We start from the raw sequence: 27906 nt of genomic DNA on the forward strand, positions 1-27906 counted from the left end.
TCTAGTTGTTTCACTTCTATTTACCTAATCTCTCTGCCCTCCAACCTTCTCATCTATGCTTTAAAATAGCTGTTGACCCTTTGGTCTTATATAGATTTTTTTTTTTAATAACTCAGTACTCAGGGATGACAATCTTTACTCTTTGGGCTAAACTTAAACTGTTGCTTAGTTTAAAGGTGGCTTCAGTGTATAGTTTCAATTCAAGGTTTGAAGAGCAACTCAAGGCCATAGTCTCAAGGACTCCTCCAGACTCCATAGGTCTCGTAAGTCTGGATTCTATAAGAATTTGAGTTTCTGTTACAAATTTTTCTCCCTTTTTGTCATGATTTCTCTGAAACGTTCCTTATCAGAACATTCTGTACTGGTAGTTGGACCCCATCTAGTTCTTCTGGTCTCAAGATGAAGAAGGCAATGGTTCATGTGGACAATTAGTCCTGTAGCTCAGTAACTTCTTTGATTCTTGGGTTTCCTTGTTTCTCTTTTGTTCAAGGTGAATAAAGACAAATAGCTGTGCCTTAGATGGCCATTTGTAAGCTTTTAAGACCCCAGACGCTACTCACCATACTGGGAGGTAGAACATAAACTTTAGGAACCATTTTATGCCAGTTTACTATGGCCCTAACCCCTCAAACCAAGAGAACTAATCCCATGAGGTGATTGGTTATATCTAATTAGTATCAACATTTGTAGGCATCCTCACTATTTTTTCAGTTGTTGTTATTGTTATGAAAAAAAAAATTTCTTGATGATACACATTTTATATTTTAGGCCACATAAGATTATTTTAAGGCTTTTCACACTGTAACCTTTCTTCCCCTTATCTGGCATCCTGTTTTATATCTTTCTTACTTACTTCCTTCATTATTTACTTTAATTAGCCACATTCAAGCTCAGCTCTATTTTATCTTTTATTTACTGAGAATATTTTCATGTTCACTGGTAAAAATAAATGATTAGGACTTTTTGTATCTCTCTTTTTAGAAAGCAAAAAACCAGTCTGCTTTTTGTCTATGTGGCATCACCTAATTTTTCTTTTCTCCTGGGCTCTGTGGACCTCAGGAGTCCTGGGTGGGACAAATGGTCAATGATTTTGGCAGCTAACTAAAATGATTTTGGTTGGTGGTTTGAGTCCATCCAGATGAAGAAAGGACTGATGATTTATTTCTGATAAACCAGCCCTTGGAAACCCTGTGGAGAAGAGCTCTAGTCTGACACACGTGAGTTTTCCATGAGTTGGAATCAACTTGACAGTGGCTGTAACAGTGGACCTCAATAAACAAGGGAGTCCTAATCTGTGTATTTATGGTAAAGAAGTATAAGCCATATTCCCCATTCTGCTAATAAGAATATTACTTTCCAGTTGGGAAAACCGGTCCTATATACATGAAGTATTAGTAATGAGTATTTTATTCATATGAACATGTATAAACATGTAAAAGTATTGAATATGTAACACAAATTAGATGAAAATAGGACCATATATAGTATGCAAACTTTGCAATTTAATTAAAAAGTTAATCTTGCAAATAATTTACTGTTTTTAAAAATGGACTCCAGTGAATTTAAGAGCAGGTTATAGGTAACTTTTTAGGGATGTGCCATAGGTAAAGTGAGATGCATCTGTATTTCTGAGTGGTAGATTTGCTTTGAAAATAATTATTTTCTTGAGAATTAGAAATATGAATTATTAAACGGGCAACTCAGAATGATTTTGTTTACACTGAAAATGGTGCATTTCTTCAGACAGGACGTATAAGTTATGTACAGGGAGCTTCCCAGGGCCTGCCCACATTTTACTATGATGTTATTGGAGAGAGTCATAGCTGATTTGTACATCAAAGAAAAGACTTGTTTTAAATTATTGTTCACTTTTACAAGGTGACTAATTTGTTGGCTGAATAAGCTGAGTTGTCAGCTGTTGATATTTTATTAGTCATCTTGAGGGATTTGATCCGGAAAAGGATACTGTTTGGGAAATTATTATAGGCTTTTTAATGTTTTTTTTTTAATGTTAGTGGAGTAAATTTTTTTTTTTTTTTAAGGACTCCTGGATATATCAAAGCAAGGTGCTAGGTCTTGAGATTCCGAGTTAATATTTATGATTCTGAGTACTGTAAAGCTGGATTAGTCATGACATAAACGTACAGTGCTGTTAACTTTAAGATCACTCTAATTTTTTATTGGTTTTCAGACATACTAATTAAATACCAATCTTATTACTTTAGGCTTCACTGTGAATAAACTGTTGTCCATGTGTTACTTATTATAATAATCAGTATTTAGTGCTATTTTTACAGTCAGTCATAGCAGCTACATTCAGATCTTTTTAATCTAAGTATTGTTCCAAACTAAGAAGGTATTTATCTTATTTTTTTGGAGGGGGGGGAGGGGTTGTTGTTTCTTTTCCAGATTAAATTTAAGGTTTAATTTCCACTGCTTTGCTTTCTGAGCAGTATAGAGTAGGAATTTTTTAATGAAGAGTTATGTCATATTTAGAATTTTGTAGCACCTTAATTTAGTTCAACTAGTAACATTTGATGGCATACTAGCTATAAAATTTTATATGAAAATACTTTTCATAGATCTGACCCTTAAACTCTTTTCTATTCTCACTGCTTTTATTTGCTTGTGTATGCTTCATAGATGTTCCACCCACATTCTAAACAGTCTTGTGAAAAATCTTGTTTTAATATCTATCCATCAGTCAGTAGGGTTGTTGTCGTTAGGTGCTGTCAAGTATGTTCAGTCAATGGGGTTGGGGTGGGAAGTTTGATAATTAAAAGCTGAGCTAATAAAGAAGCGAAGATAGTTGTTTATAAAGACCACCTTTAAAGGCTGTTAGATGTAAGGGACATTTTAAGTGTTGCACTTTTTAGGACAAAACAAGTTTAGATGCATTAGCAATTAGGCAATTCTTTGTATTACATAGAATTTTTCAGGGATTAGTTCCTTAATTGTGCCATTTAATGTTTCTACATTATTAGTTTTATCTGGTGAAGTCATAATGGGGTGGGAGCTGTGAAGATGATAGGGAAAAAGCATGCAAATGTTGAAGGAAAATGTTGGATCCCTTCTCTACTCAAGATCATTTGAGATGAAGGTAAAGTACTGTTGTGGGGGAAGTAGTTGATTAGTTGATTAGTTTTTCAGGCACAGCATTCTAGATGTATACTTCTGCAAATAGTACTACAAATGCAGCTTCTCTGCTGAGATCAGATGTTCTTGCAGGAAACTAATAACTAACTTTGTGGTGGGTGGTGAGATAATAGACTCTGAGTCACAGTAGAATTTCCGGAGAGCTGATAATACAGAGTTGACTGTAAGGGGCCAGCCAATACAATATGGTCAGATACCATTAAGGAGTAGTATTAACAAAGTAAAATGATTGTACACTTTCTTGTGGCCTGGGCCTAAGGAAGGGAAGAAGTAAAATTTTATGCATGCAAAGGTTTTGCAGTGTGGCTGAGACTTTCTTCTAGCATTTCTGTGATATTCTAGAAGTAGATGTTAATCTAGTTCATCATAGTAGAACATTTGCCTTCTTGAAGTAAGGAGCCCTCATGGCACAGTGGCTGAGCACTCGGCTGCTAACAGAAAGGTTGGCAGTTAGAATCTATTATCCTCTCTGCGGGAAAAAGATGTGGCAGTTGGCTTCCATTAAGATTACGGCCTTGGACCAGACTTACTGGACCAATAGAGACTAGAGGAACTTCTGAGACTATTACCCTAAAATGCACGTTGAACTTGGATCTGAAGCCACTCCCAGTGGTCACCTTTCATCCGAATAATAGATTGGTTTATAAAAATAAATCACCTGTGAATACTGTGCTCCCTTAGATAATCAATTATATGAGACCAGACTGTTAACATTTACCCTAAAACAAAGATGAGAAGCTCAGGAGGAGCAGGGAAGCTGGATTAATGGAAATAGCACAAAAAGAATGGAAATAGTGAGAATGTTGACACATTGTAAGAAATGTAACCAGTGTCATGGAATAAGCTGTATAAAAATTGTTAAATGGGAACCAAATTGATATATAAACTGTCACCTAAAGGGCAGTAAAATTAAAAAAAAAAAAAAGATTACAGCATTGGAAACTCTTTGGGGCAATTTTACTCTGTCCTCTAGGGTTGCTATGAGTTGGAATCGACTTGATGGCAACGGGTTTGGTTTTGTCCATGATTATATAATACATAGCTCTAATGTTTTTCTTTCAATTCTCTTGGCCGGAAAAATGTGTTGGCTAGAAGAAAGATCACTAACTTCTTTTACTTCTAGAATATTTCTTTGAGATAAATGTAGAATACCTAATAAAAGTTAAGTTGTGAGGCACAGGGAGGAAAGTTTGGCTTTTTGGTTGTTGTTTTGTTTTTTGTATTTGTTAAAGTTATATAAGTTAAATAGGAAAAAAAAAAAAAAACCTTTCCTGGTAGTGAAAATACTCTTTAAGTTGTAGTAGATATGACAATGACATTTGGCCAAGGTTCTTTGGGAAATACAAAATGACTCAAGCGTGGTACAGCTTCTTTCCATAGAGGTTATATTTTGGAAGTGGAGATAAGGCAAACAGAAAGATTTATATTTTGAGTTAGAAAAATGTTAGAATATAAAAATATGAGAATATAAACATGTTATGACCTATATTTTTTAACAGTTTTATTGAGCTACAATTCAATTACCATGGAGTTCACTCACTTCATTCATCTTTAGTATGTTCACAAAGTTGTGCAACTGTTAGCACAATTAATTTTAAAATGTTTCATCATCCCAAAAAGAAACCTGTACCCATTAGTAGTCATTTCCTGTTTCCCTACAACTACCCAGCCCTAGACAACCACTAATATATTTTCTGTCTCTATGGATTTGCCTATTCTGTACATTCCAAATAAATGAAATTACAGGCAGTACCCGGATTATGAACGAGTTCTGTTCCTGGGTCTGTCTTTAAGTCAAATTTGTACGTAAATTGGAACGGTTAGGCATGATTCATATCTAACATCAGTCAAATGTTTGACTTAGTATATAGTATATAATGTACTTTTCTGTGTGTAAAAAAAACATTAAAGAAACACTTCCAGATACATAAAACATCTTTAAGATAATAATACAATAATAATAATAATGTTTTGATGCACATTGCAAAGTAGCACCTCTTTGTTATTACAAACCATTGTATTTACCTCACATTTTTAGTATAATCGCTTTATGGAGATTGGTTTGTAACTTTGGGGCTTACGTAACTTTGACATTTGTAACCCGAGGACTACCTGAATATAATGTGTGGGTTTTTGTGACTGACTTCCTTATTTAATGTGATATTTTTAATTGGGATATTTCTCTTTTTAGTTTTGGGTTGTAAGAGTTCTTTATATATTGTGAATACAAGTCCTTTACTAGATATATGATTTGTAAAAGTTTCCTTCCACTCTCTGGTTATTTTTTCGCTCCCTCGGTGACACCTTTGGAAGCGCAAAAGTTTTTAATTTTGATGAAGTTCAATTTATCTATTTTGTCTTTGGTTGCTTGTGTTTTTGGTGTCATATCTGAGAAGGCTTTGCCTAACCCGAGGCCACCAAGATTCATGTCTGTGTTTTCTACTAATAATTTTAGCATTTTCATTTCTATCTATGATCCATTTTGAGTTAATTTTTGTGTATGATATTAGGAAGGGGTCAGATTTCATTCTTGCTTGTCCCAGCATCATTTGTTGAAGAGACTATTCTTCCCCCATTGAGTTGTCTTAGTATCCTTTTGAAAATTGACCATAAATTCGACAGTTTATTTCTGGACTCTTGATTCTATTCCATTGTTCGGTATGTCTGTCCTTATGTTCATACCACACTGTCTTGATATATTTTTAGTCTCTTGCATTTCCATATGAGTTTTAGAGTCGTCTTGCCAATTTTTGCAAAAGAGACAGCTGGGGTTTTGATAGGGATTGTGTTGAATCTCATAGATTACTTTGAGAGAGTATTGCCATCTTAACAATATTAATTTTTTCAATTTATGGATATAAGATGTCTTTTAATTTATTTAGGTCTTTAATTTCTTTCAACAGCATTTTTAATTTTCAGTTTATAAGTCTTGTATTTTTTAATTAAATATATTCATAAATATTTTATTCTTTTTGATGCTATTGCAAATAAAATTGTTTTCTTAATTTCAGTGTTGGATTTTACAAGTGTGTAGAAATACAATTGATTTTTGTATGTGGATCTTGTATCCTGCATCCTTGCAGAATTTGTTTATTCTAATCATTTTTTAGTGGGTTTTGTAGGATTTCCTACGTACAAGATCATATCATCTGCAAATACGGACAGTATTACTTCTTCCTTTCCTATGTAGATGCCTTTTATTTATTTTCCATGCCTAACTGCCCTGGCAGAAACCCTGGTGGTGTAGTAGTTAAGTGCTGTGGCTGCTAACCAAAGGGTCGGCAGTTCAAATCTGCCAGGCGCTCCTTGGAAACTCTATGGGGCAGTTCTAGTCTGTCCTATAGAGTTGCGTGAGTTAAAATTGACTTGATGGCACTGAGTTTGGTTTGGTTTTAACTGCCCTGACTAGAAACTCCAGTACAATGTTCAATAGAAGTGGGAAGAGTAGACTCCCTTGTCTTATTCTTGATCTTAGGGGGAAAGCTGTTCAGTCTTTGACTTATATGTGATGTAAGCTGTGGGGTTTTGTGGATGCCCTTCCTCAGATTGAGGAATTTCCCTTCTGTTCCTAGTTTGTTGAATGTTTTTATCCTGAAAGAGTATTGGATTTTTGTCAGATGTGTTTTCTGAAATAAATTACTTTTAAAAATGACCATTTTCCCTGTTTTTCATCCACAGAAATTGACTTGCATACCAAATGTGTGGTGGATGTAGATGCAAACAAGGTTATTCTTTATCCTGTAAATACTAATCTTTCCAAAGGAGATGCCCGGTAAGTTAAGAAACAATGTTTTAATCAACGCCTTTTTAAATGATTGAAAGCAGCAATGAATGCTGAATTGAATTCAGTTTAACAAATATTTATTCAGTGCTTGCTGTGTGCTTTGGAGAATACCAAGAAAGTAGAGACAAACTGCTCTTTTTCAGAGTCTGTAATCAAGTTGAAGAGGTCAAGTTGAATAAGGTATACCATATGGTATGACTAAGCAACAGAATTAGTATTATAGATAGTAATTGTATGAGAAGCTCAGAGAAGAGAGTAGACATTAGATTATACAGTAATTGAGGAAGGCTTCTTGAAGGATATAGTATTGGCTAGAGGATTAACTAAGATGTAAATAGGAAGAAGTGGGGTAGAAGGGAAGGTGTTTAGGATTTCCTTAGCTTGGGTGGCTTTTCCTTATGCTAATTCCGATCCTGTCCGTAATTCAGAGCCCATTTAAGTGCTACATCTCTGATGAAGGCATTCTTGCAACTCTCAGTGATTCCTCTGTATTAAATACTGGTACGGCTATAATTTGTACTTCCTAATTTTATTATGTCCCTGGATGGTGCAAATGGTTAACGTGCTCCACTGCTGACCGAAATGTTGGAGGTTCAAGTCTACCCAGAGGTATCTTGCACGAAAGACTTGGCAATCTACTTCAGAAAAATCAGCCATCAAAAACCCTGTGTAGCACATTTCTACTCTGACACACATGGGGTCGCCATGAGTCAGAATTGACTTGATGGCAACTGGTAATTTAATTATGTGTGCTTTAAAAAGGTTTTTCATTGTGGGTAACTATATGAGACTTGCTATTTTAACCATTTTTAAGTGTATAATTCAATGACATTAATTCTATTTACCATGTTGTGCAACCATCATCATCTACCTCCAAAACCTTTTCATCACTTCAAAAACAAACTAGGTATCAATTGAGAGATTCTCCCTATTCTCCCTTCACCCCAGCCCCTAGTAATCTGTAATCTTTCTGTCTGTATAAATTTGCCTCTCCTAGATATTTCGTATAAATGGAATCATAGAATATTTGTCCTTTTTTTGTTTGGTTTACACTTACTGTTTTCAAAATTCATCCATGTTGTAGCATATATTAGAACTTCATTTTTTATGGCTAGATAATAGTCCATTTTGTGGATATACCAAATTTTGTTGATTCATGTGTTGATGAACACTTAGGTTGTTTCCACCTCTTTTTTTTTTTTTGGCTACTGTGAATAATACTCTTATGATCATTGTTGTACAAGTATCTGCTTGAGTCTCTGCGTTTAGTTGTTTGGGGTGTATACCTAGGAGTGGAATTGTTGGGTCATGTGGTAATTCTGTGCTTAACTTTTTGAGGAGCTACCAAATTTTTTTTTACCAAACTGTTTTCCACATCAGCAGCAACATTTTACATTCCCACCAGCAGTGCCCTAGGGAGGATTCTACTTTCTCCATATCTTTTCCAATACTTGTTATTATCCATTAAAACAAAAATATTAGCCATTCTAAAAAAAAAAAACCAAAACCCAGTGCCATTCTAGTGAGTATGAAATAGTATCTCATTGTGGATTTTATTTGCATTTCCCAAATGACTAACAATGTTGAGCATCTTTTCATATGCTTATTGATGATTGTTAGTGCTTTGTAAAGTGTCCTGTAAATATTCAAGTTTATTATTGATACAGAGCCATTAGGATATAGTAGCAATAGGATATGCTGTTATTAGATTGTAAAGGGTGTGTTGTTGTTTTGTGCTATTGAGTTGATTTTGAATCATAGTGTCTCTATATGACAGAGTAGAACTGCCTTGTAGGGTTTCCTAGCCTATAGGCTTTACAGAAGCAGATCACCAAGTCTTTCTTCCCTGGAACCACTGGGTGGGTTTGAACTGCCAGTCATTTGGTTAGCAGCCAAGCACTTAACCATTGTGCCACCAGGGCTCAAAGGACATCAAACCAAAAACCAAACCCATTGCTGTTGAGTAGATTCTGACTCACAGCGACCCTATAGGACAAAGTAGAACTACCCCATAGGGTTACCAAGGAGCGGTGGTGGATTTGAACTGCCGACCTTTTGGTTAGCAGCCCATCTCTTAACCACTGTTCCATCATGGCTCCTCAAAGGGTATGTTAGTGTGGTTAGGTGCCGTCGAGTTGTTTCTGGCTCATAGTGACCCTGTGCACAGCAGAATGAGACACTGTCCGGTCCTGTGCCATCCTCACAATTATTGCTATGTTTAAGCCCATTTTTTGCAGCCACTGTGTCAATCCATCTCGTTGAGGGTCTTCCTTTTTTTCACTGATCCTCTACTTCACCAAGCATGATGTCCTTCTCCAGGACTGATCCCTCCTCACAGCATGTGCAAGTATGTGAGATCAGTCTTGCCATTCTTGCTTCCAAGGAGTATTCTGGCTGTACTTCTTCAAAGACAGATTTGTTCATTCTTTTGGCAGTCCATCGTATGTTCAATATTCTTCGCCAACACTGTAATTCGAAGGCATCAATTCCTCTTTGATCTTCCTTATTCATTGTCCAGCTTTCGCAAGCATATGAGGCAATTGAAAACACCATGGATTGGGTCAGTTGTACCTTAGTCCTTAAAGTGACATCCTTGCTCTTCAACACTTTTTTCTATTTTTATTTTTATTGTGCTTTAAGTGAAATTTTACAAATCAAGTCAGTCTCTCATACAAAAATTTATATACACCTTGCTATATACTCCTAGTTTCTCTCCCTCTAATGAGATAGCACACTCCTTCCATCCACTCTCTCTATTTGTGTCCATTCGTCCAGCGTCTGACCCTGTCTGCCCTCTCATTTCCACTCCAGACAGGAGCTGCCCACATAGTCTCATGTGTTTACTTGATCCAAGAGGCTCACTCTTCACCAGTATCATTTTCTATCCCATAGTCCAGTCCAATCGCTGTCTGAAGAGTTGGCTTTGGGAGTGGTTTCTGTCTTGGGCTAACAGAAAGCCTGGGGACCATGACCTCTGGGGTCCTTCTAGTCTCAGTCAGACCATTAAGTCTGGTCTTTTTATGAGAATTTGCAGTCTGCATCCTATCCTGCTGCTCTCCTGCTCCCTCAGGGGTTCTCTTTGTGTTCCCTGTCAGGGCAGTCATCCGGTTCTTCTGGTCTCAGGCTGATGTAGTCTCTGGTTTACAAGGCCCTTTCTGTCTCTTGGGCTCATAATTATCTTATATCTTTGGTGTTCTTCATTCTCCTTTGCTCCAGGTGGGTTGAGACCAGTTGATGCATCTTAGATGGCCGCTTGCTAGTGTTTAAGACTCCAGATGCCACTCTCCAAAGTGGAATGCAGAATGTTTTCTTAATAGATTTTATTATACCAGTTGACTTGGATGTCCGCCAAAACCATGGTGCCCAAACCCCTGTCCCTGGTATGCTGGCCTTCGATGTGTTCAGTTTGTTCAGGAAACTCCTTGCTTTTGGTTTTGTCCGGTTGTGCTGACCTTTTCTGTATTGTGTGTTGTCTTTCCCTTCATGTAAAACAGTTCTTATCTACTATCTAATTAGTAAATACCCCTCTCCCTCAGTCCCTTCCCTTCTCATAACCATCAAAGAATATTTTCTTCTCAGTTTAAACTGTTTCTCAAGTTCTTATAATAGTGGTCTTATACAATATTTGACCTTTTACAACTGACTAATTTCACTCAGCATAATGCCTTCCAGGTTCCCCCATGTTATGAAATATTTCGCAGATTCCTCATTGTTTTTTTTCGAAGAGTAACAGTCCATTGTGTGAATATACCATAATTTATTTATCCATTCATCTGTTGTAGGGCACCTTGATTGCTTCCATCTTTTTGCTATTGTAAACAGTGCTGCAATGAACATGGGTGTGTATATATCTGTGTAAAGGCTCTTTATTTCTCTAGGATATATTCCAAGGAGTGGGATTGCTTGATTGTGTGGTAGTTCTATTTCTAGCTTTTTGAGGAAGCGCCAAATCAATTTCCAAAGTGGTTGTACCATTTTACATTCCCACCAGCAGTGTACAAGTGTTCTAGTCTCTCCACAACCTGTCCAACGTTTATTATTTTGTGTTTTTTAGGATTAATGCCAGCCTTGTTGGAGTGAGGTGGAATCTCATTGTAGTTTTGATTTGCATTTCTCTAATGGCTAATGATTGAGAGCATTTCCTCATGTATCTGTTAGCTACCTGAATGTCTTCTTTAGTGGAGTGTCTGTTCATATCCTTTGCCCATTTTTTAATTGGGTTGTCTTTTTGTAGTTGAGTTTTTGCAGTATCATACAAATTTTACAGATCAGACATTGATCGGAAATATTGTAGCTAAAAAACTTTTTCCTAGTCTGTAGGTAATCTTTTTACTCTTTTGGTGAAGTCTTTGGATGAGCATAGATGTTTGATTTTTAGGAGCTCCCAGCTGTCTAGTTTTTCTTCTGCATTCTTCGTAATGTTTCGTATACTGTTCATGCCATGTATTAGGGCTCCTAGCATTGTCTCTATTTTTTTTTTCCATGGTCTTTATTGTTTTAGATTTTATATTTAGGTCTTTCATTGTTTTGAGTTAGTTTTTGTGCATGATGTGAGGTGTGGGTCTTGCTTCATTTTTTTACAGGTGAATATTCAGTTATGCCCCCACCATTTGTTAAACAGACTGTCTTTTCTTCATTTAACTGACTTTGGGCCTTTGTCAGATATCAGCTGCCCATATGTGGTCTTCAACACCTTAAAGAGGTCTTTCGAGGCAGATTTACCCAATGCAATGTGTCATCTGATCTCTTGGCTGCTACTTCCACGGCTGTTGATTGTGGATCCAAGTAAAATGAAACCCTTGACAACTTCAATCTTTTCTCCATTGATTGTGCTGTTGCTTATTGGTCCAGTTGTGAGGATTTTTCTTTTCTTTATGTTGAGATGTAATCCACACTGAAGGCTGTGGTCTTTGATCTTCATCAGTAAGTGCTTCAAGTCCTCTTCGCTTTCAGCAAGCAAGGTTGTGTCATCTGTATAACGCAGGTTGTTAATGAGTCTTCCTCCAATCCTGGTGCTCCATTCTTCTTCATATAGTCCAGTTTCTCAGATAATTTGCTCAGCATACAGATTGAATAAGTATGTGAAAGGATACAGTCTTTATGTACACCTTTCCTGACTTTAAACCACTCAGTATCCCTTGTTCTGTTCGAACAACTGCCTCTTTGTCTATGTGCAGGTTTCTCATGAGCACAATTATGTGTTCTGGAATTCCCGTTCTTTGCAGTGCTATCCATAATTTGTTATGATCCACACAGTTGAATACCTTTGCATAGTCAATGAAATACACGTAAACATCTTTCTGGTATTCTCTGCTTTCAGCCAGGATCTGTGTGATATCAGCAATGATATCCCTCATCCCACGGCCTCTTCTGAATCTGGCTTGACTTTCTACATTTTCCCTGTCGATGTACTGCTGCAACTACTGTGAATGATTTTCAGCAAAATTTTACTTGCCTGTGATAGTAATGATATTGTTCAATAATTTCTGCATTCTCTTGGATCATCTTTCTTTGGAATAGGCATAGATATGGATCTCTTCCAGTTGGTTGGCCAGGTAGCTGTCTTCCAGATTTCTTGGCATGAATGAGTGAGCACTTCCAGTACTGCATCCGTTTTTTGAAACATCTCAATTTGTATTCTGTCAATTCCAGGAGCCCCCCCCTTTTTTTTTTGCCAATGTCTTCAGTGCAGCTTGAACTTCTTCCTTCAGTCCCATCGGTTCCTGATCATATCTTACCTCCTGGAATGGTTGAACATTGACAGCTTCTTTTTGGTATAGTGACTCTGTGTATTCCTTCCATCTTAGTTTGATATTTCCTGTGTTGTTCAGTATTTTGCTCATAAGATAGAATCCTTCAATATTGCAAATTGAGGCTTGAATTTTTTTTCAGTAATTTCAGCAGAAGAAATGACGAGCATGTTCTTCCCTTTTGGTTTTCTGACTCCAGGTCTTTGCACATGTCATTATAATACTTTATTTTGTCTTCTCAAGCCACGCTTTGAAATCTGCTGTTTAGCTCTTTTACTTCATGATTTCTTCCTTTTGCTTTAGCTACTCAACATTCAAGAGCAAGTTTCCGAGTCTCTTCTGACATCCATTTTGGTCTTTTCTTTCCTTCCTGTCTTTTTAATGAGCTCTTACTTTCTTCATGTATGATGTCTTTGATGTCATTCCACAACTCGTCTGGTCTTTGGTCATTAGTATTCAACGTGTCAAATCTATTCTTGAGATGGTCTCTAAATTTAGGTGGGATATACTTAAGGTCGTACTTTGGATCTTATAGTCTTGTTCCAAGTTTTTTCAGTTTCAACTTGAACTTGCATATGAGCAATTCATGGTCTGTTCTGCAGTTGGTCACTAGCCTTTTTCTGACTGATGATATTGAACTTTTCTATCATCTTTTCCATAGATATATTTGATTTGATTCCTGTGTATTCCATCTTGTGAGGTCCACACATTGTATACTTGACATTAATGTTGGTGAAAAAAGGTATTTGCAATGAAGAAGTCGTTGGTCTTGCAAAACTCTATCATGTGATGTCTGGCATTGTTTCTGTCACCAAGGCCATATTTTCCAACTATTGATTCTTTTATCATCCCTACTTTCACATTCCAATCACCAGCAATTATCAATGCATCCTGATTGCATGTTCGATCAGTTTCAGACTGTAGAAGGTGGTAAAAATCTTCAATTTCTTCATCTTTGGTTGTAGTGGTTGGTGTGTAAATTTGAATAACAGTGGTGTTAACTGGTTGTCCTTGTAGGCTTATGGATATTACCCTATCACTGACAGCATTGTACTTCAGGATAGATCTTGAAACATTCTTTTTGATGATGAATGCAATGCCATTCGTCTTCAAATTGTCATTCCTAGCATAGTAGACCATATGATTGTCAGATTTAAAATGGGCAATGCCAGCCCATTTCAGCTCAGCAATGCCTAGGATACTGCTCCTTATGTGTTACATATCATTTTTGACAAATTCCAATTTTCCTAGATTCATACTTCATACATTCTACGTTCTGATTATTAATCAATGTTTGCAGCTGTTTTTTCTCATTTTGAGTTGTGCCACATCAGCAAATGAAGGTCCCAAAAACTTGACTCCCTCCATGTCATTAAGGTCAACTCTACTTTGAGGAGGCAACTCTTCCCCAGTTGTATTTTGAGTATCTTCCAACCTGCGGGGCTCATCTTCGGGCAGTATATCAGTGTTCAGCTGGTATTCATAAGGTTTTCACTGGCTATTCTTTTTAGAAGTAGATCGCTGAGTTTTTCTTCCTAGTCTGTCTTAGTCAAAGGTTCAGCTGAAACCTGTCTACCATGGGTGACCCTGCTGGTAGTTGAATGCCAGTGGCATAGCTTCCAACATCACAGCAACACCCAAGCCCCAACAGTACAACACACTGACAGACACGTGGGGAGTTATGGTATTAGAGGAGCTTTTTTTTTTTTTTAAATTAATTTTTTTATTGTGATAGAAAACATTTTAACAAAGCATTTTTTATTTCAGCCCTTTTTTACATGTATAATTTAGTTATGTTAATCATGTTTACTATGTTGTGGAACCATCACCAATATCCATTTCCAATTTTTTCCTCATGTTTAACAGAAACTCAGTGACCCTTAAGCAATAACTTCCTCTTTCTCCCTCTCACCAGCTCCTGGTAACCACCAATAACCTTTGGTCTCTATGCATTTGTCTATTTTAGATATTTCATATAAGTGAGATCTTATATTTTTTTGTTACCAACTTACTTTACTCAGCGTAATGTTTTCAGGGTTCATACATGTTGTGGCATATATCAGAACTTCCTTTCTTGTTATGGCCCAAGGGCTGAGATTTAAGAAATTTAATGATTTTACTGTTTCACTGAGAACGTTTTCAAATGGAGAAAGCTTCCCCCCCCCTTCTTTTTTCCTGTGATTGTGTCAGTGAAGATTACAATGAGTACCAGTACAATATATTTTGGTGTCACCATGCTAAGTCACCTGCAGTTTTTACCGCTGTATTATGTAGTTTCCTAGGTGCTGTAAGAAAGTACCATGAACTACGTGGTTTAAAATAACAAAAATTTATTCTCTCAGAGTTCTGGAGGCTAGAAGTCTGAAATCACGATGTTGTTGGGGCTATGCTCTTTCTGAAGGCTGTAAGGGAGGAATCCTTCCTTGCCTCCTCTAGCTCCTGGTGGTACCATGTGCGCCTTGGCTTGTGGCAGCATAACTCCAGTCTCTGCCTCTGTCTTCACATGGGTATCTTCCCTCTATGTGCCTCTCTTTTTCTTTTCTTCTGTTCTTATAAGGATACTAGTCATTTTGGATTAGGACCCTGTCTTCTCCAGTATGACCTCATGTTTGTTTAACTAATTGTGAGTACAAAGACACTATTTCCAAATGAGGTCACATTCACAGGTACTTGGGGTTTTTTTTTTGGGGTTAGGACTTCAACGTGTCTTTTTAGAGGACACAGTTCAACCCATAACTCCCACGATTGATTTCATACTGTCAGTGCAAATGTCAACACAGTAAAAAAGGAAAATAATGTCTTAGTATTGTTATGAAAATAATTTTGACCTCAAGGACACCCTTAAAAATAATTTGAAATACCATGATTTCAGAACCAGCGCTTTAGGGATTTAATCCAGTTTACAAGCTAAGAACCGAATGGGTGTCTTTGGTCTGTTTGCTTTTAAAAGCTTTATTGAGACATAATATACACACCATACAGCTTTTCCCTTTAAAGTGTACAATTCACTGGTTTTTAGTATATGTACTGAGTTACTATCATAATTATCTGATTTTAGAACATTTACATCATCCCATTAATCTACTTTCTGTCTCTGTAGATTTGAGATTTGCCTATTCTGGACATTTCAAGTAAATAAAATCATACAGTGTGTGGTCTTCTTTGGCTTCTTTCACTTAGCATAATGTTTTTGAGGTTCATCTGTGTTGTAGCATTAATCCTTTGTGTACAAGTCTTTGTGTTGACATATGCTTTTTTTTCTCTTAGGGAGGCACCTAGGAATGGAATTGTTGGGACATGTGGTAATTCTCTGCTTAACATTTTGAGGAACTGCCACTCTGTTGGTGACTACCATTTTACATTCCCATCAGCAATATATGAGGATTATATTTTCTTCAGCTTGTCTTTAAAGAACTCTTGGAAAATGGTGGTGATTCAGCTAATTGGAGAGTGCATACCCTGCTTAGAGGCATTCATACTACAATTAAAAAGCAAAGCAAAACAAAACACTGTGCTGTCCATACAAAACATATCTTGGCCAGATTTAGCCCTTGGCTACTGGTTTGGATCTCCAGGTTCTTGTACACTAGATTTTAGTATACTGTTCTATTGAGCAGTACTTCCTTGTAACCAAACCAAACCAAACCCATTGTCTTCTTGTCAATTCTGACTCACAGTGACCCTATAGGACAGAGTAGAACTGCCCCATAGGGTTTCTGAGGAGTGACTGGTGTATTCGCACTGCAGACCTTTTGGTTAGCAGCCAAACGCTTAACCACTGTGCCAAAACAGGTTTAAAAAAAAATTAATCAAAATTCCAAAATATATATGTAATATACAATAAAATCTGAAGAATAATATGGTGCTTTTATGTACGTTTACTCAGCTTAACAAATACCAGTACAATTTAAGACTTCTGTGAGCCTCCTCCCAGTTTTAACCCCTTTCCTCTGTACCACAGTTAACCACTTTCCTGAATTTGGTCTTTATCTTTCTCTTCTATTTTTTAATATTTGCACTGTATTTGTAAATTGTTTGTACAATATTATGTGTTCATGAATGGCCTTTTTCTAGTGAGAGGTCAGATGGGTATGTGACTCAAAAAAGGTGACTACTCTTAGAAAGTTTAATGTATTTTTAAAGGCAAAAACAATCATGTTAAAAGGAACCAAGACTAGTACCACACACCTTCAAAGAAAAATGAAAAATTGGTACTTTAACAAGTTCCTTCTTCTTTTATGTATTCTTTTCTTCCTTTCCTCTTAAAAAATAAAAACGGAAGTCCTTTCCTCCCTCATCTGTTTGTGGTGAATTCCAAGCTTGAGTGGCATGAAAAGAGACTGTGAAACAATGAGCTACACCTATTCAGAGTGCCGCTTGAAACCCTAGAACTGAAACTTGAAAAGGAAGGAAATCCTAAATGTAAACTGCGTTTGTCAATCCCTTGGTCATTTAATCCATTTTTGGCTTTAATCCTATGTTATTTTTTTCTTCCATGATCTTTATCGTTTTAGTCTTTATGTTTAGGTCTTTGATCCACTTGGAGTTAGTTTTTGTGCATGGTGTGAGGTATGGGTCCTGTTTCATTTTTTTGCAAATGGATATCCAGTTATGCCAGCACCATTTGTTGAAAAAACTATCTTTTCCCCAATTAACTGACACTGGTCCTTTGTCAAATATCAGCTGTTCATACGTGGATGGATTTATATCTGGGTTCTCATTTCTGTTCCATTGGTCTACGTGCCTGTTGTTGTACCAGTACCAGGCTGTTTTGACTACTGTGGCTGTATAATAGGTTCTGAAATCAGGTAGAGTGAGACCTCCCACTTTCTTCTTCTTTTTCAGTAATGCTTTGCTTATCCGAGGCTTCTTTCCCTTCCATATGAACTTGGTGATTTGTTTCTCTATCACCTTAAAAAATGACATTGGAATTTGGATCGGAGGTGCGTTATATGTATAGATGGCTATGTTAAGTCTTCCTATCCATGAGCAAGGTATGTTTTTCCACTTAAGTATGTCCTTTTGAATTTCTTGTAGTAGAGCTTTGTAGTTTTCTTTGTATAGGTCTTTTACATCCTTGGTAAGATTTATTCCTAAGTATTTTATCTTCTTGGTGGCTACTGTGAATGGTATTGATTTGGTTATTTCCGCTTCGGTGTTCTTTTTGTTGATGTAGAGGAATCCAAGTGATTTTTGTATGTTTATTTTATAACCTGAGACTCTTCCAAACTCTTCTATTAGTTTCAGTAGTTTTCTGGAGGATTCCTTAGGGTTTTCTGTGTATAAGATCATGTCATCTGCAAATAGAGATAATTTTACTTCCTCCTTGCCAATCCGGATGCCTTTTATTTCTTTGTCTAGCCTATTTTGCCCTGGCTAGGACTTCGAGCATGATGTTGAATAAGAGCAGTGATAAAGGGCATCCTTGTCTGGTTCCCATTCTCAAGGGAAATGCTTTCAGGTTCTCTCCATTTAGAGTGATATTGGCTGTTGGCTTTGCATAAATGTCCTTTATTATGTTGAGGAATTTTCCTTCAATTCCTATTTTGGTGAGAGTTTTTATCATAAATGGGTGTTGGACTTTGTCAAATGCCTTTTCTGCATCAATTGATAAGATCATGTGGTTTTTGTCTTTTGTTTTATTTATGTGATGGATTACATTAATGGTTTTTCTGATATTAAACCAGCCTTGCATACCTGGTATAAATCCCACTTGATCGTGGTGAATTATTTTTTTTATATGTTGTTGAATCCTATTGGCTAGAATTTTGTTGAGGATTTTTGCATCTATGTTCATGAGGGATATAGGTCTGTAATTTTCTTTTTTTGTAATGTCTTTACCTGGTTTTGGTATCAGGGAGATGGTGGCTTCATAGAATGAGTTGGGTAGTATTCTGTCATTTTCTATGCTTTGAAATACCTTCAGAAGTAGTGGTGTTAACTCTTCTCTGAAAGTTTGGTAGAACTCTGCAGTGAAGCCGCCCGGGCCAGGGCTCTTTTTTGTTGGGAGTTTTTTGATTACCGTTTCAATCTCTTTTTTTATTATGGGTCTATTTAGTTGTTCTACTTCTGAATGTGTTAGTTTAGGTAGGTAGGGTAGGTAGTGTTTTTCCAGGAATTCATCCATTTCTTCTAGGTTTGCAAATTTGTTAGAGTACAATTTTTCATAATAATCTGATGTGATTCTTTTAATTTCAGTTGGTTCTGTTTTGATGTGGTCCTTCTCGTTTCTTATTCGGGTTATTTGTTTCCTTTCCTGTATTTCTTTAGTCAGTCTGGCCAATGGTTTATCAATTTTGTTAATTTTTTCAAAGAACCAGCTTTTGGCTTTGTTAATTCCTTCAATTGTTTTTCTGTTCTCTAATTCATTTAGTTCAGCTCTAATTTTTAGTATTTGTTTTCTTCTGGTGCCTGATGGATTCTTTTGTTTCTCACTTTCTATTTGTTCAAGTTGTAGGGGCAGTTCTCTGATTTTGGCTCTTTCTTCTTTTTGTATGTGTGCATTTATTGATATAAATTGGCCTCTGAGCACTGCTTTTGCTGTGTCCCAGAGGTTTTGATAGGAAGTATTTTCATTCTCGTTGCATTCTATGAATTTCCTTATTCCCTCCTTGATGTCTTCTATAACCCAGTCTTTTTTCAGGAGGGTATTGTTCATTTTCCAAGTATTTGATTTCTTTTCCCTAGTTTTTCTGTTATTGATTTCTAGTTTTATTGCCTTGTGGTCTGAGAAGATGCTTTGTAATATTTCGATGTTTTGGACTCTGCAAAGATTTGTTTTATGACCTAATATGTGGTCTATTCTAGAGAATGTTCCATGTGCGCTAGAAAAAAAAGTATATTTTGCAGCAGTTGGGTGGAGAGTTCTGTATAAGTCAATGAGGTCAAGTTGGTTGATTGTTGTAATTAGGTCTTCCGTGTCTCTATTGAGCTTCTTACTGGGTGTCCTGTCCTTCTCCGAAAGAGGTGTGTTGAAGTCTCCTACTATAATTGTGGAGGTGTCTATCTCACTTTTCAGTTCTGTTAAAATTTGATTTATGTATCTTGCAGCCCTGTCGTTGGGTGCATAAATATTTAATATGGTTATGTCTTCCTGATCAAGTGTCCCTTTTATCAGTATGTAGTGTCCTTTTTTATCCTTTGTGGTGGATTTAAGTCTAAAGTCTATTTTGTCAGAAATTAATATTGCTACTCCTCTTCTTTTTTGCTTATTGTTTGCTTGATATATTTTTTTCCATCCTTTGAGTTTTAGTTTGTGTCTCTAAGTCTAAGGTGTGTCTCTTGTAGGCAGCATATAGACGGATCGTGTTTCTTTATCCAGTCTGAGACGCTCTGTCTCTTTATTGGTGCATTTAGTCCATTTACATTCAGCGTAATTATAGATAAAATAAGTGTTCAGTGTTGTCATTTTGATGCCTTTTTATGTGTGTTGTTGACAATTTCATTTTTCCACTTACTTTTTTGTGCTGAGACGTTTTTCTTAGTAAATTGTGAGATCCTCTTTTTCGTAGTGTTTGACTTTATGTTTGTTGAGTCGTTACATTTTTCTTGGCTTTTATCTTGAGTTATGGAGGTGTTATATCTCTTTGTGGTTACCTTATTATTTACCCCTATTTTTCTAAGTAAAAACCTAACTTGTATTGTTCTATATCGCCTTGTATCACTCTCCATATGGCAGTTCTATGCCTCCTGTGCGTAGTCCCTCTTTTTGATTATTGTGATCTTTTACATATTGACTTCCGTGATTCCCTGTTATGAGTATTTTTTTTTTTAATTAATCTTAATTTCTTTTTGTGATTTCCCTATTTGAGTTGATATCAGGATGCTCTGTTTTGTGACCTTGTGTTGTGCTGGTATCTGATATTATTGGTTTTCTGACCAAACAATATCCTTTAGTATTTCTTGTAGCTTTGGTTTGGTTTTTGCAAATTCTCTAAACTTGTGTTTTTCTGTAAATATCTTAATTTCACCTTCATATTTCAGAGAGAGTTTTGCTGGATATATGATCCTTGGCTGGCAGTTTTTCTCCTTCAGTGCTCTGTATATGTCGTCCCATTCCCTTCTTGCCTGCATGGTTTCTGCTGAGTAGTCTGAACTTATTCTTATTTATTCTCCCTTGAAGGAAACCTTTCTTTTCTCCCTGGCTGCTTTTAAAATTTTCTGTTTGTCTTTGGTTTTGGCAAGTTTGATGATAATATGTCTTGGTGTTTTTCTTTTTGGATCAATCTTAAATGGGGTTCGATGAGCATCTTGGATAGATATCCTTTCGTCTTCCATGATGTCAGGGAAGTTTTCTGTCAGGAGTTCTTCAACTATTTTCTCTGTGTTTTCTGTCCTCCCTCCCTGTTCTGGGACTCCAATCACATGCAAGTTATCCTTCTTGGTAGAGTCCCACATGATTCTTAGGGTTTCTTCATTTTTTTTAATTCTTTTATCTGATTTTTTTTTCAGCTATGTTGGTGTTAATTCCCTGGTCCTCCAGATGTCCCAGTCTGCATTCTAATTGCTGGAGTCTGCTCCTCTGACTTCCTATTGTGTTGTCTAATTCTGTAATTTTATTGTTAATCTTTTGGATTTCTACATGCTGTCTCTCTATGGATTCTTGCAACTTATTAATTTTTCCACTATGTTCTTGAATAATCTTTTTGAGTTCTTCAACAGTTTTATCAGTGTGTTCCTTGGCTTTTCTGCAGTCTGCCTTATTTCATTTGTGATGTCTTTAAGCATTCTGTAAATTAGTTTTTTATATTCTGTATCAGATAATTCCAGGATTGTATCTTCGTTTGGGAAAGATTTTGATTCTTTTGTTTGGGGGGTTGGAGAAGCTGTCATGGTCTGCTTCTGTATGTGGTTTGATATGGACTGCTGTCTCCGAGCCATCACTGGGAAACTAGTTTTTCCAGAAAATCCGCTAAAAAAAAATGCAGTCACATCCCTATCAGAATTGCCTTTGGATTATAACTGCCACCTTGTTCCCTGTAAGGATGAAAGTCTGAGATTTGGATCATATATGCTTGGCTGTAGCTGGTTCTGTGTTTTTAGTCCAATTAGGGGTGGATTTTTGGTCCCTGGGTTTTTTTTTTTTTTTTTTTGTTCCTTCTCTCAGGCCGAAAGAGTAGGTTAGGAAAAGACCAAAAGAAAAAAAAAGGGGGGGGGGAAGCAAAGCCGCCGCGGAACCGGAGCCATTCTCTGTCTGGCTCAGGCAATTCCAATGTTAATGAAGCCGCCTGGGGAGGGTGGGGGAGGGATCAGTGAGATAGGAGAGTAGCACCTCAGATTATAGCCAGAGTTGCTTGTCTTGCTTGGAATGACTATTATATCTGAGATTCCCACGGGGCGTGTCGCCTATGTGTGCAGGCTGTGTGGAGATTGCCCCCGGGGGTCTGGCCCTCTGAAGCCACCCACTGCCAGTCCAAATCCTAACGTCAAGGTTCCCCTGCTGGGATGCTTTACTTCCGGCTCCAAAATCAGTTGCTGCCTCCCGGGGACTTCTCGTCCCACCAGCCGCGTCGCCGCGCCACTCTCGCGAACCGGCTGGGCCCCCTCCCGGGGTTAGTTCAGGGGAGTGGAGCTGCTCCCCGTGCTTGTGCCCTGACAGCGCCCAGTCAAAATGCCGGTGGCATGATTCCCCGGCTGGGACGCTGCTCTCCCAGCTCCAAGACCAGTCACTGCCTCCTGGGGACTTCTCCCACCGGCTGCGTTACCATGCTGCCCGTGTGAACTGGCTGAGCCACCTCCCGGGGTGAGTTCAGGGGGGTAGGGCTGGGCCCCTTGTTTGCGCCGTCAGCTCCCCTGGGCTCTGCCCTAAATCGGGGGCCAAAGGTTACCTGACTGGGACGCTGGCTCCAGGCTCTGAAAACAATCGCTGTTTCCCCGTATTTGTTCGTTTTCCGTCTCTAAATCTGTGTTTGTTGTTCGGGGTTCGTAGATTGTTATGTACGTGATCGATTCACTTGTTTTTCCGAGTCTTTGTTGCAAGAGGGATCCGAGGTAGCGTCTACCTAGTCCGCCATCTTGGCCCCACCTCAGTCCTATGTTTTTTATTCCATGTGTGAATATGTGAGTATACACGTGCATACTTGGTGTGTTAATAATACATTAACTTGATGAATTACAGACTTTCTGGGGCCATGAAGCCTGAATGAACTCCCAAAACTATTGCCCTGAGATAATTTTTAAACTTAAATCAAAAATATCCCTGAAGTCTTCCTAAAACCAGACAATAGTTTAGCTTAACTAGTAGAAAATCTTTGCCTTGAGCATTATGCTCTTTTAAGATCTGTATGGGATCCAATTGACAATAGCAACTTGAAAGCTTAGGTATGACTTAGGGAGCAGTGAGTTTGTTAATGGGGGAAGAACAATTCAGAAGAGGAGAATGAGAATGGTCGCACAAATCGAAGAATGTCATCAGTGTCATGGAATTGTACACGCAGAAACTGTTGAATTGATGTATGTCTTGCTGTGTATATTCTCAACAACAACAAAAAATAAATAAAAAATATTCATTAACTCAGAATTTCTATTATAATGCTCCCCCCCCCAAGTGCTTCAAATGTAGGATCTTAAGAACAGAACTTTCTGAAGTAGATAACATTTGTACATTGAAATTTTGATGGATCTTAATTAACCTGAACTCTGATTTCTTTGGCATTTTGTGAAATGACCTGCTCTTTAGCGTATCTAGGGGAGACCCCCTCCCCAAGTATATGTCACTGTATGAGGCACAGATATGCAGAGATGTTTCTTGTTTTATAGTAAAAATACAGTGCTTCCTCCTTTTCCCCTCATTTGGTCATGTTTAACCTAATGATTAATTGATAGTATAAAGGTTCTAACTACCACTCTAATGAGAACAATGAGATGTTGATTTAAACAAGCACCATTAAAAGTGGTCATTAAAAATGTTTTTATTTTTTCTGACTTTTTACTAGATATCAGTTTAGTAAAGATCATTAGATAATTAATAAGTAACTAGTATGAGCAAAGCACATCCGCCCTTTGAGGGGAGAGAATATTCAGATTCTAGTTTATGTACAAATTGGAGCTCTTAAATATGCAGAAATAAGTAAGTTGATCCATATACATAAATTTCTTTTGCAGAAAAAAAAATTTTTTTTTTTTTTAATTGAGTAATGCTACTGAGGGGAGGGCCTGGTGACAATAGTTGCTTTGAAATATATGAAGTCGTTTTCAGACTAATTCCTTATTAGTGGAAGTCATCATTAGGTCATATTAGATAATGACTTCTTACATTTTTCTACTGCTGTGTGGGTACTAATTTAAATAAAGATTTTAATTGAAGGAAGTCATGTAAAATGTGTAATTATGGTATGCACAATAGACCTATTTGTTCTCTCTGCCTGAGTGGGGCTAATAATTCTGCCCAAATAGAATCTACTCCTCTGGAGAGTAGTACATGGAATGTTTTAATTTCATAAAGAGGCTGTTCCTAGGGGAGCCTGTCAATTCTGATTATGTCAGAATAAGATGGGAGAGCATTGTCTTATGTACTCAAAAGTTTTAGATGAAACCCTCCCTTTAAAAAAAAAAAAAATTCTGTGACCGTTGATATAAATCACTACTACTTTTGAATATAGTCATAAATGTCAATCAGGGAGACCCTTAAACATGAAAAAGATAGTAACATATGTATGGTTAAATGTATATCATTACGTAGTTAATAGTAGAAGGCAATAAAATATCAATAAATATAGATTTGCAGTTTTATCAGCAAATGCTAGCAGGGGACTATTTGATAGCTTATTAGTAAACCTGCCTGAACAAAAACGATCATAGCTTCTGCTTTAGAATTTATGATATTTTAATGTTTTGTCACTGGATATATAAATATTGTACATGTTTTAATTGCTTTTATAGGTATAGCAATAGTGAGAAATAAACTTTTTTTTTTTTTTTAATACAAGATTCTCTACCACCAGGCTTGAAATACTACTCAGATTTAAAGTAACATTTGATACAATGAGGACTCAGGGTTATGCCTGTATGGTTAGTAACTGGATCAAGTTAAAGCTAATAGGAATTAGATGTTTTGAGTTTCCCTGGAATTCAGAATTCATCATAAAATTATCAGATAATATGTGATTTATTAGATTAAGATATCTAATTATGAAAATTGTTTAGATAAATAACAAGTTCTGCTATTGAAGTTTAAAAAGTTATTTTGCTTTATTGTTTTGGCAACACTTTTTTCTTTAGGGCTCTTTGTCTTAATCTCTAGGATAGAAGTTATTGGTAATATACCACATACTGTATAAGAACCTAGATTTCTGTTTTGAAGATTGAGATAGCAATACTCTAGGAGGAAATGTGACATGAGAAACCAGTCCAACCTAAGAAGTTGCTATCACAATACCATAGGAAGCGTTTATAGTCCATTCAACAGTTGAACATCAACTGTTTATCAAGTATCAAGCTAAGAGTTAGGACATTTTTATTAACCCTTAAATCCGTTAAACTATGATGACAGATTTTTAATAGAATTTGTTTATATGTGTATTAATAAAACAAAAATAGAGAAGTTGAATTATTCTCTTGTGGACTTTGTAAAGTTAGATTTTGCAGATTCAAATTTGAAATGATTCTATTTAAATTTGAGCACTGTGAAGAAGAAAACTGGGGTTTCTTGGAGATTAGAGGTGATGAAATAGCCCTACCTCTTCACTTTGAGGGGTGGACGATCTGGAAAAAAAGGTGCTGTGCACGGATTGCTGAAGCCTCTCCTTCTTAATTCCATCCATCAGTCACCCATTGCTCGTCCCCAGCAAAGGAGTGAGCAGGGAATTTTTTCTTCCTTTCTGTCTCTTGTTTTATTTTAAAAAATATTTTATTGTGTTTTAGGTAAACGTTACACAGCAAATTAGGTTCCCATTTAACAATTTTTATACAAATTGTTCTGTGACATTGGTTACAGTTTTCACAATGTGTCAACCTTCTCATTATTTCCGTTATGTTCGTTCTATCCGTTTATCTAGCTTCTCTGCCACTCCTTGCCTTCTCATTTTTGCTTTTGGGCAAATATTGACCGTTTGGTCTCATATAGTTGAGACAGGAGCACATTACTAATGGGTGATATTGTTTATTTTATAAGCCAATCTATTATTTGTCTGAAAGGTGGCATCTGGAATTCACTTGAGTTCCAAGTTGAAAGGGTGTCTTAGGGTGATAGCCGTGGGGGGTTCTTCTAGTCTTTCGGTCCAGTAAGTCTGGTCCTTTTTAGGAATTTGAATTTTGTTCTACATTCTTCTCCCATTCTAACCGGAACCATCTCTTGTGTCCCTGGTCAGAATGGTTGGTAGTGGTAGACAGGCAGCATTTAATTCTTTTGCTCTCTGGCTAGAATAGACGGTGGTTCATGTGGGCTCCTGGTCCTGTGGACTAGTTTTCTTCTTTGAGCCTTTGATTTCCTTCATTCTCTTTTGCTCCAGACAAGTAGAGACCAATAGTTGTGTCTTAGCTGGCCACTCTCAAGCTTTTAAAACCCTAGACGCTACTTACCAAACTAGGATGTAGAACATTATGAAATATGTTATGCCAGTTGACTGAGTTGTCCCACAAAACTATGATCCTAAGCCTTTTAACCCAGTAAGCCAATCCCAGAGGTGTTTGGATATGTCTAGGAAGTCTCCATAACTGTGCCCCCATGTGCTTTATTATATATATGAATGTATATGCACCACACATAAACATATATATACATGTCTTTTTTTTTTTATAGATATACCTATACATGCAGAGGCATTGCTTGCATATGTCTTCATATACGTATATATGAATACATACATACCCGTGTAACCACACTCATATGTTTTGATTGTTATTACTGTTGTTTCAAAATTGTATATATCATTCATTAAAATTATCCCTTATTCTTGCATACTTCTTAGTGTCTTCATTTCCCTTGGTCAGGTTGTTCAGACTTCACCCATATTGGGTATTGCCTTTCCCATCAATAAAAATAACTAAACATCTACTATCTAGAAAGTGATTCCCCCTCCCTCCCCCTTCCATTCCTGGTAACCATCAAAGAATGTTGCTTTCTGTGTCTATACCTATCCTTGACTTTTTATAACCGTGAGATCATGTAATATTTGTCCTTTTGTGATTGACTTATTTCACTCAGCATAATGTTTTCCAGATTCATCCGTGTTATGTTTTGCAGACTCATTATTTTTTATAATTGTGTAGTATCCTATTTGTATCTAGCATAAGGCTAGGTGCACAGGTGCTCAAGTATTACTTTTGGATGTAAAAATGTCATATATATTGTGCTGTTACTGAGGGAGAAGCAGAAAATCTTCAGTGTATATCTCATAAAATTTTTTTCATGGCCTGGAACTGGGATAGGCTATAAAAAGTCATGGAAGAGTATATGGGGAGAAGACAAGATTAGACATTATTTTAACTATTGTACTGATTATTGGCAGGACTTTATCCTGTAGTTTCCAGTGCTTAAGGAAGGGCTAGATCAGGTGGCTTTTTCTGGGTTCCTGATGTACCTTTCAGGAAGATGCTCCTTGGAGTGTGAGACTCCCAGTCTTATCATAGGATGAAGTCCTTGTGTCTACCAGAATATTAACTAGGACAGAGAAGTCAGGAATATATATTGGAATTGATCCTGAAAAAAGGTAAGATACCTTTGACAAAAATTTTGCCCACTGTCAACAAGAGGGAATATTTCACTGTAAATTTGTATGTCAGAAAATTGATAAAATTAAAAAAAAATTTCTATGTAAAAAGACAACCATCTTAAGAATCTGTACATAAAACCCAAAAACCAAACCCACTGCCGTCGAATTGATTCCGACTCATAGCAACCCTACAGGATAGAGTAGAACTGCCCCATAGAGTTTCCAAGGAGCCCCTGGTGGATTCGAACTGCTGACCTCTTGGGTAGTAGCTGTAGCACTTAACCACTACACCACCAGGGTACTATTTTTGTAATTGTTCATAATTTTATTAGACTTACATATTCTTCTACACAGAAGATTGAATAACTTGGTGTTTTGGTCATGTGTAACAAATAAACTTCCTTGCTCAACTTTATTCTCATCAAATATTACCACAACTGAAGCTCGTGTGTGTAAGCAAAATATTTACCTGTTCAGTTATTCTTCCCAGTTAGTCACTAATCAAGTCATAGCTACCTTTGCAAATCTTCTTAGGGAAATTGTAAGCTACAGTATGATGGAGGAG

General features: G+C 36.9%; 1 protein-coding gene across 5 annotated transcripts in view; it reads left to right on the plus strand.

Moving 5' to 3' along the window:
- The window catches only part of KIF13B (kinesin family member 13B), a 346406-nt gene that overhangs the window by 12757 nt on the left and 305743 nt on the right, over positions 1–27906 (plus strand). For 4 of the 5 annotated variants that reach the window (XM_049865676.1, XM_049865675.1, XM_049865679.1 and 1 more), the window contains exon 2: positions 6835–6928. In XM_049865676.1, the coding sequence (XP_049721633.1) occupies positions 6835–6928 (94 nt within the window). Of the gene's footprint in view, positions 1–6834; positions 6929–27906 lie in introns of those variants that run through there. The other variant, XM_049865677.1, reaches the window with a different exon arrangement.

Source organism: Elephas maximus, chromosome 22 (genome assembly GCF_024166365.1).
Source record: "Elephas maximus indicus isolate mEleMax1 chromosome 22, mEleMax1 primary haplotype, whole genome shotgun sequence".
Classification (NCBI taxonomy): domain Eukaryota; kingdom Metazoa; phylum Chordata; class Mammalia; order Proboscidea; family Elephantidae; genus Elephas; species Elephas maximus.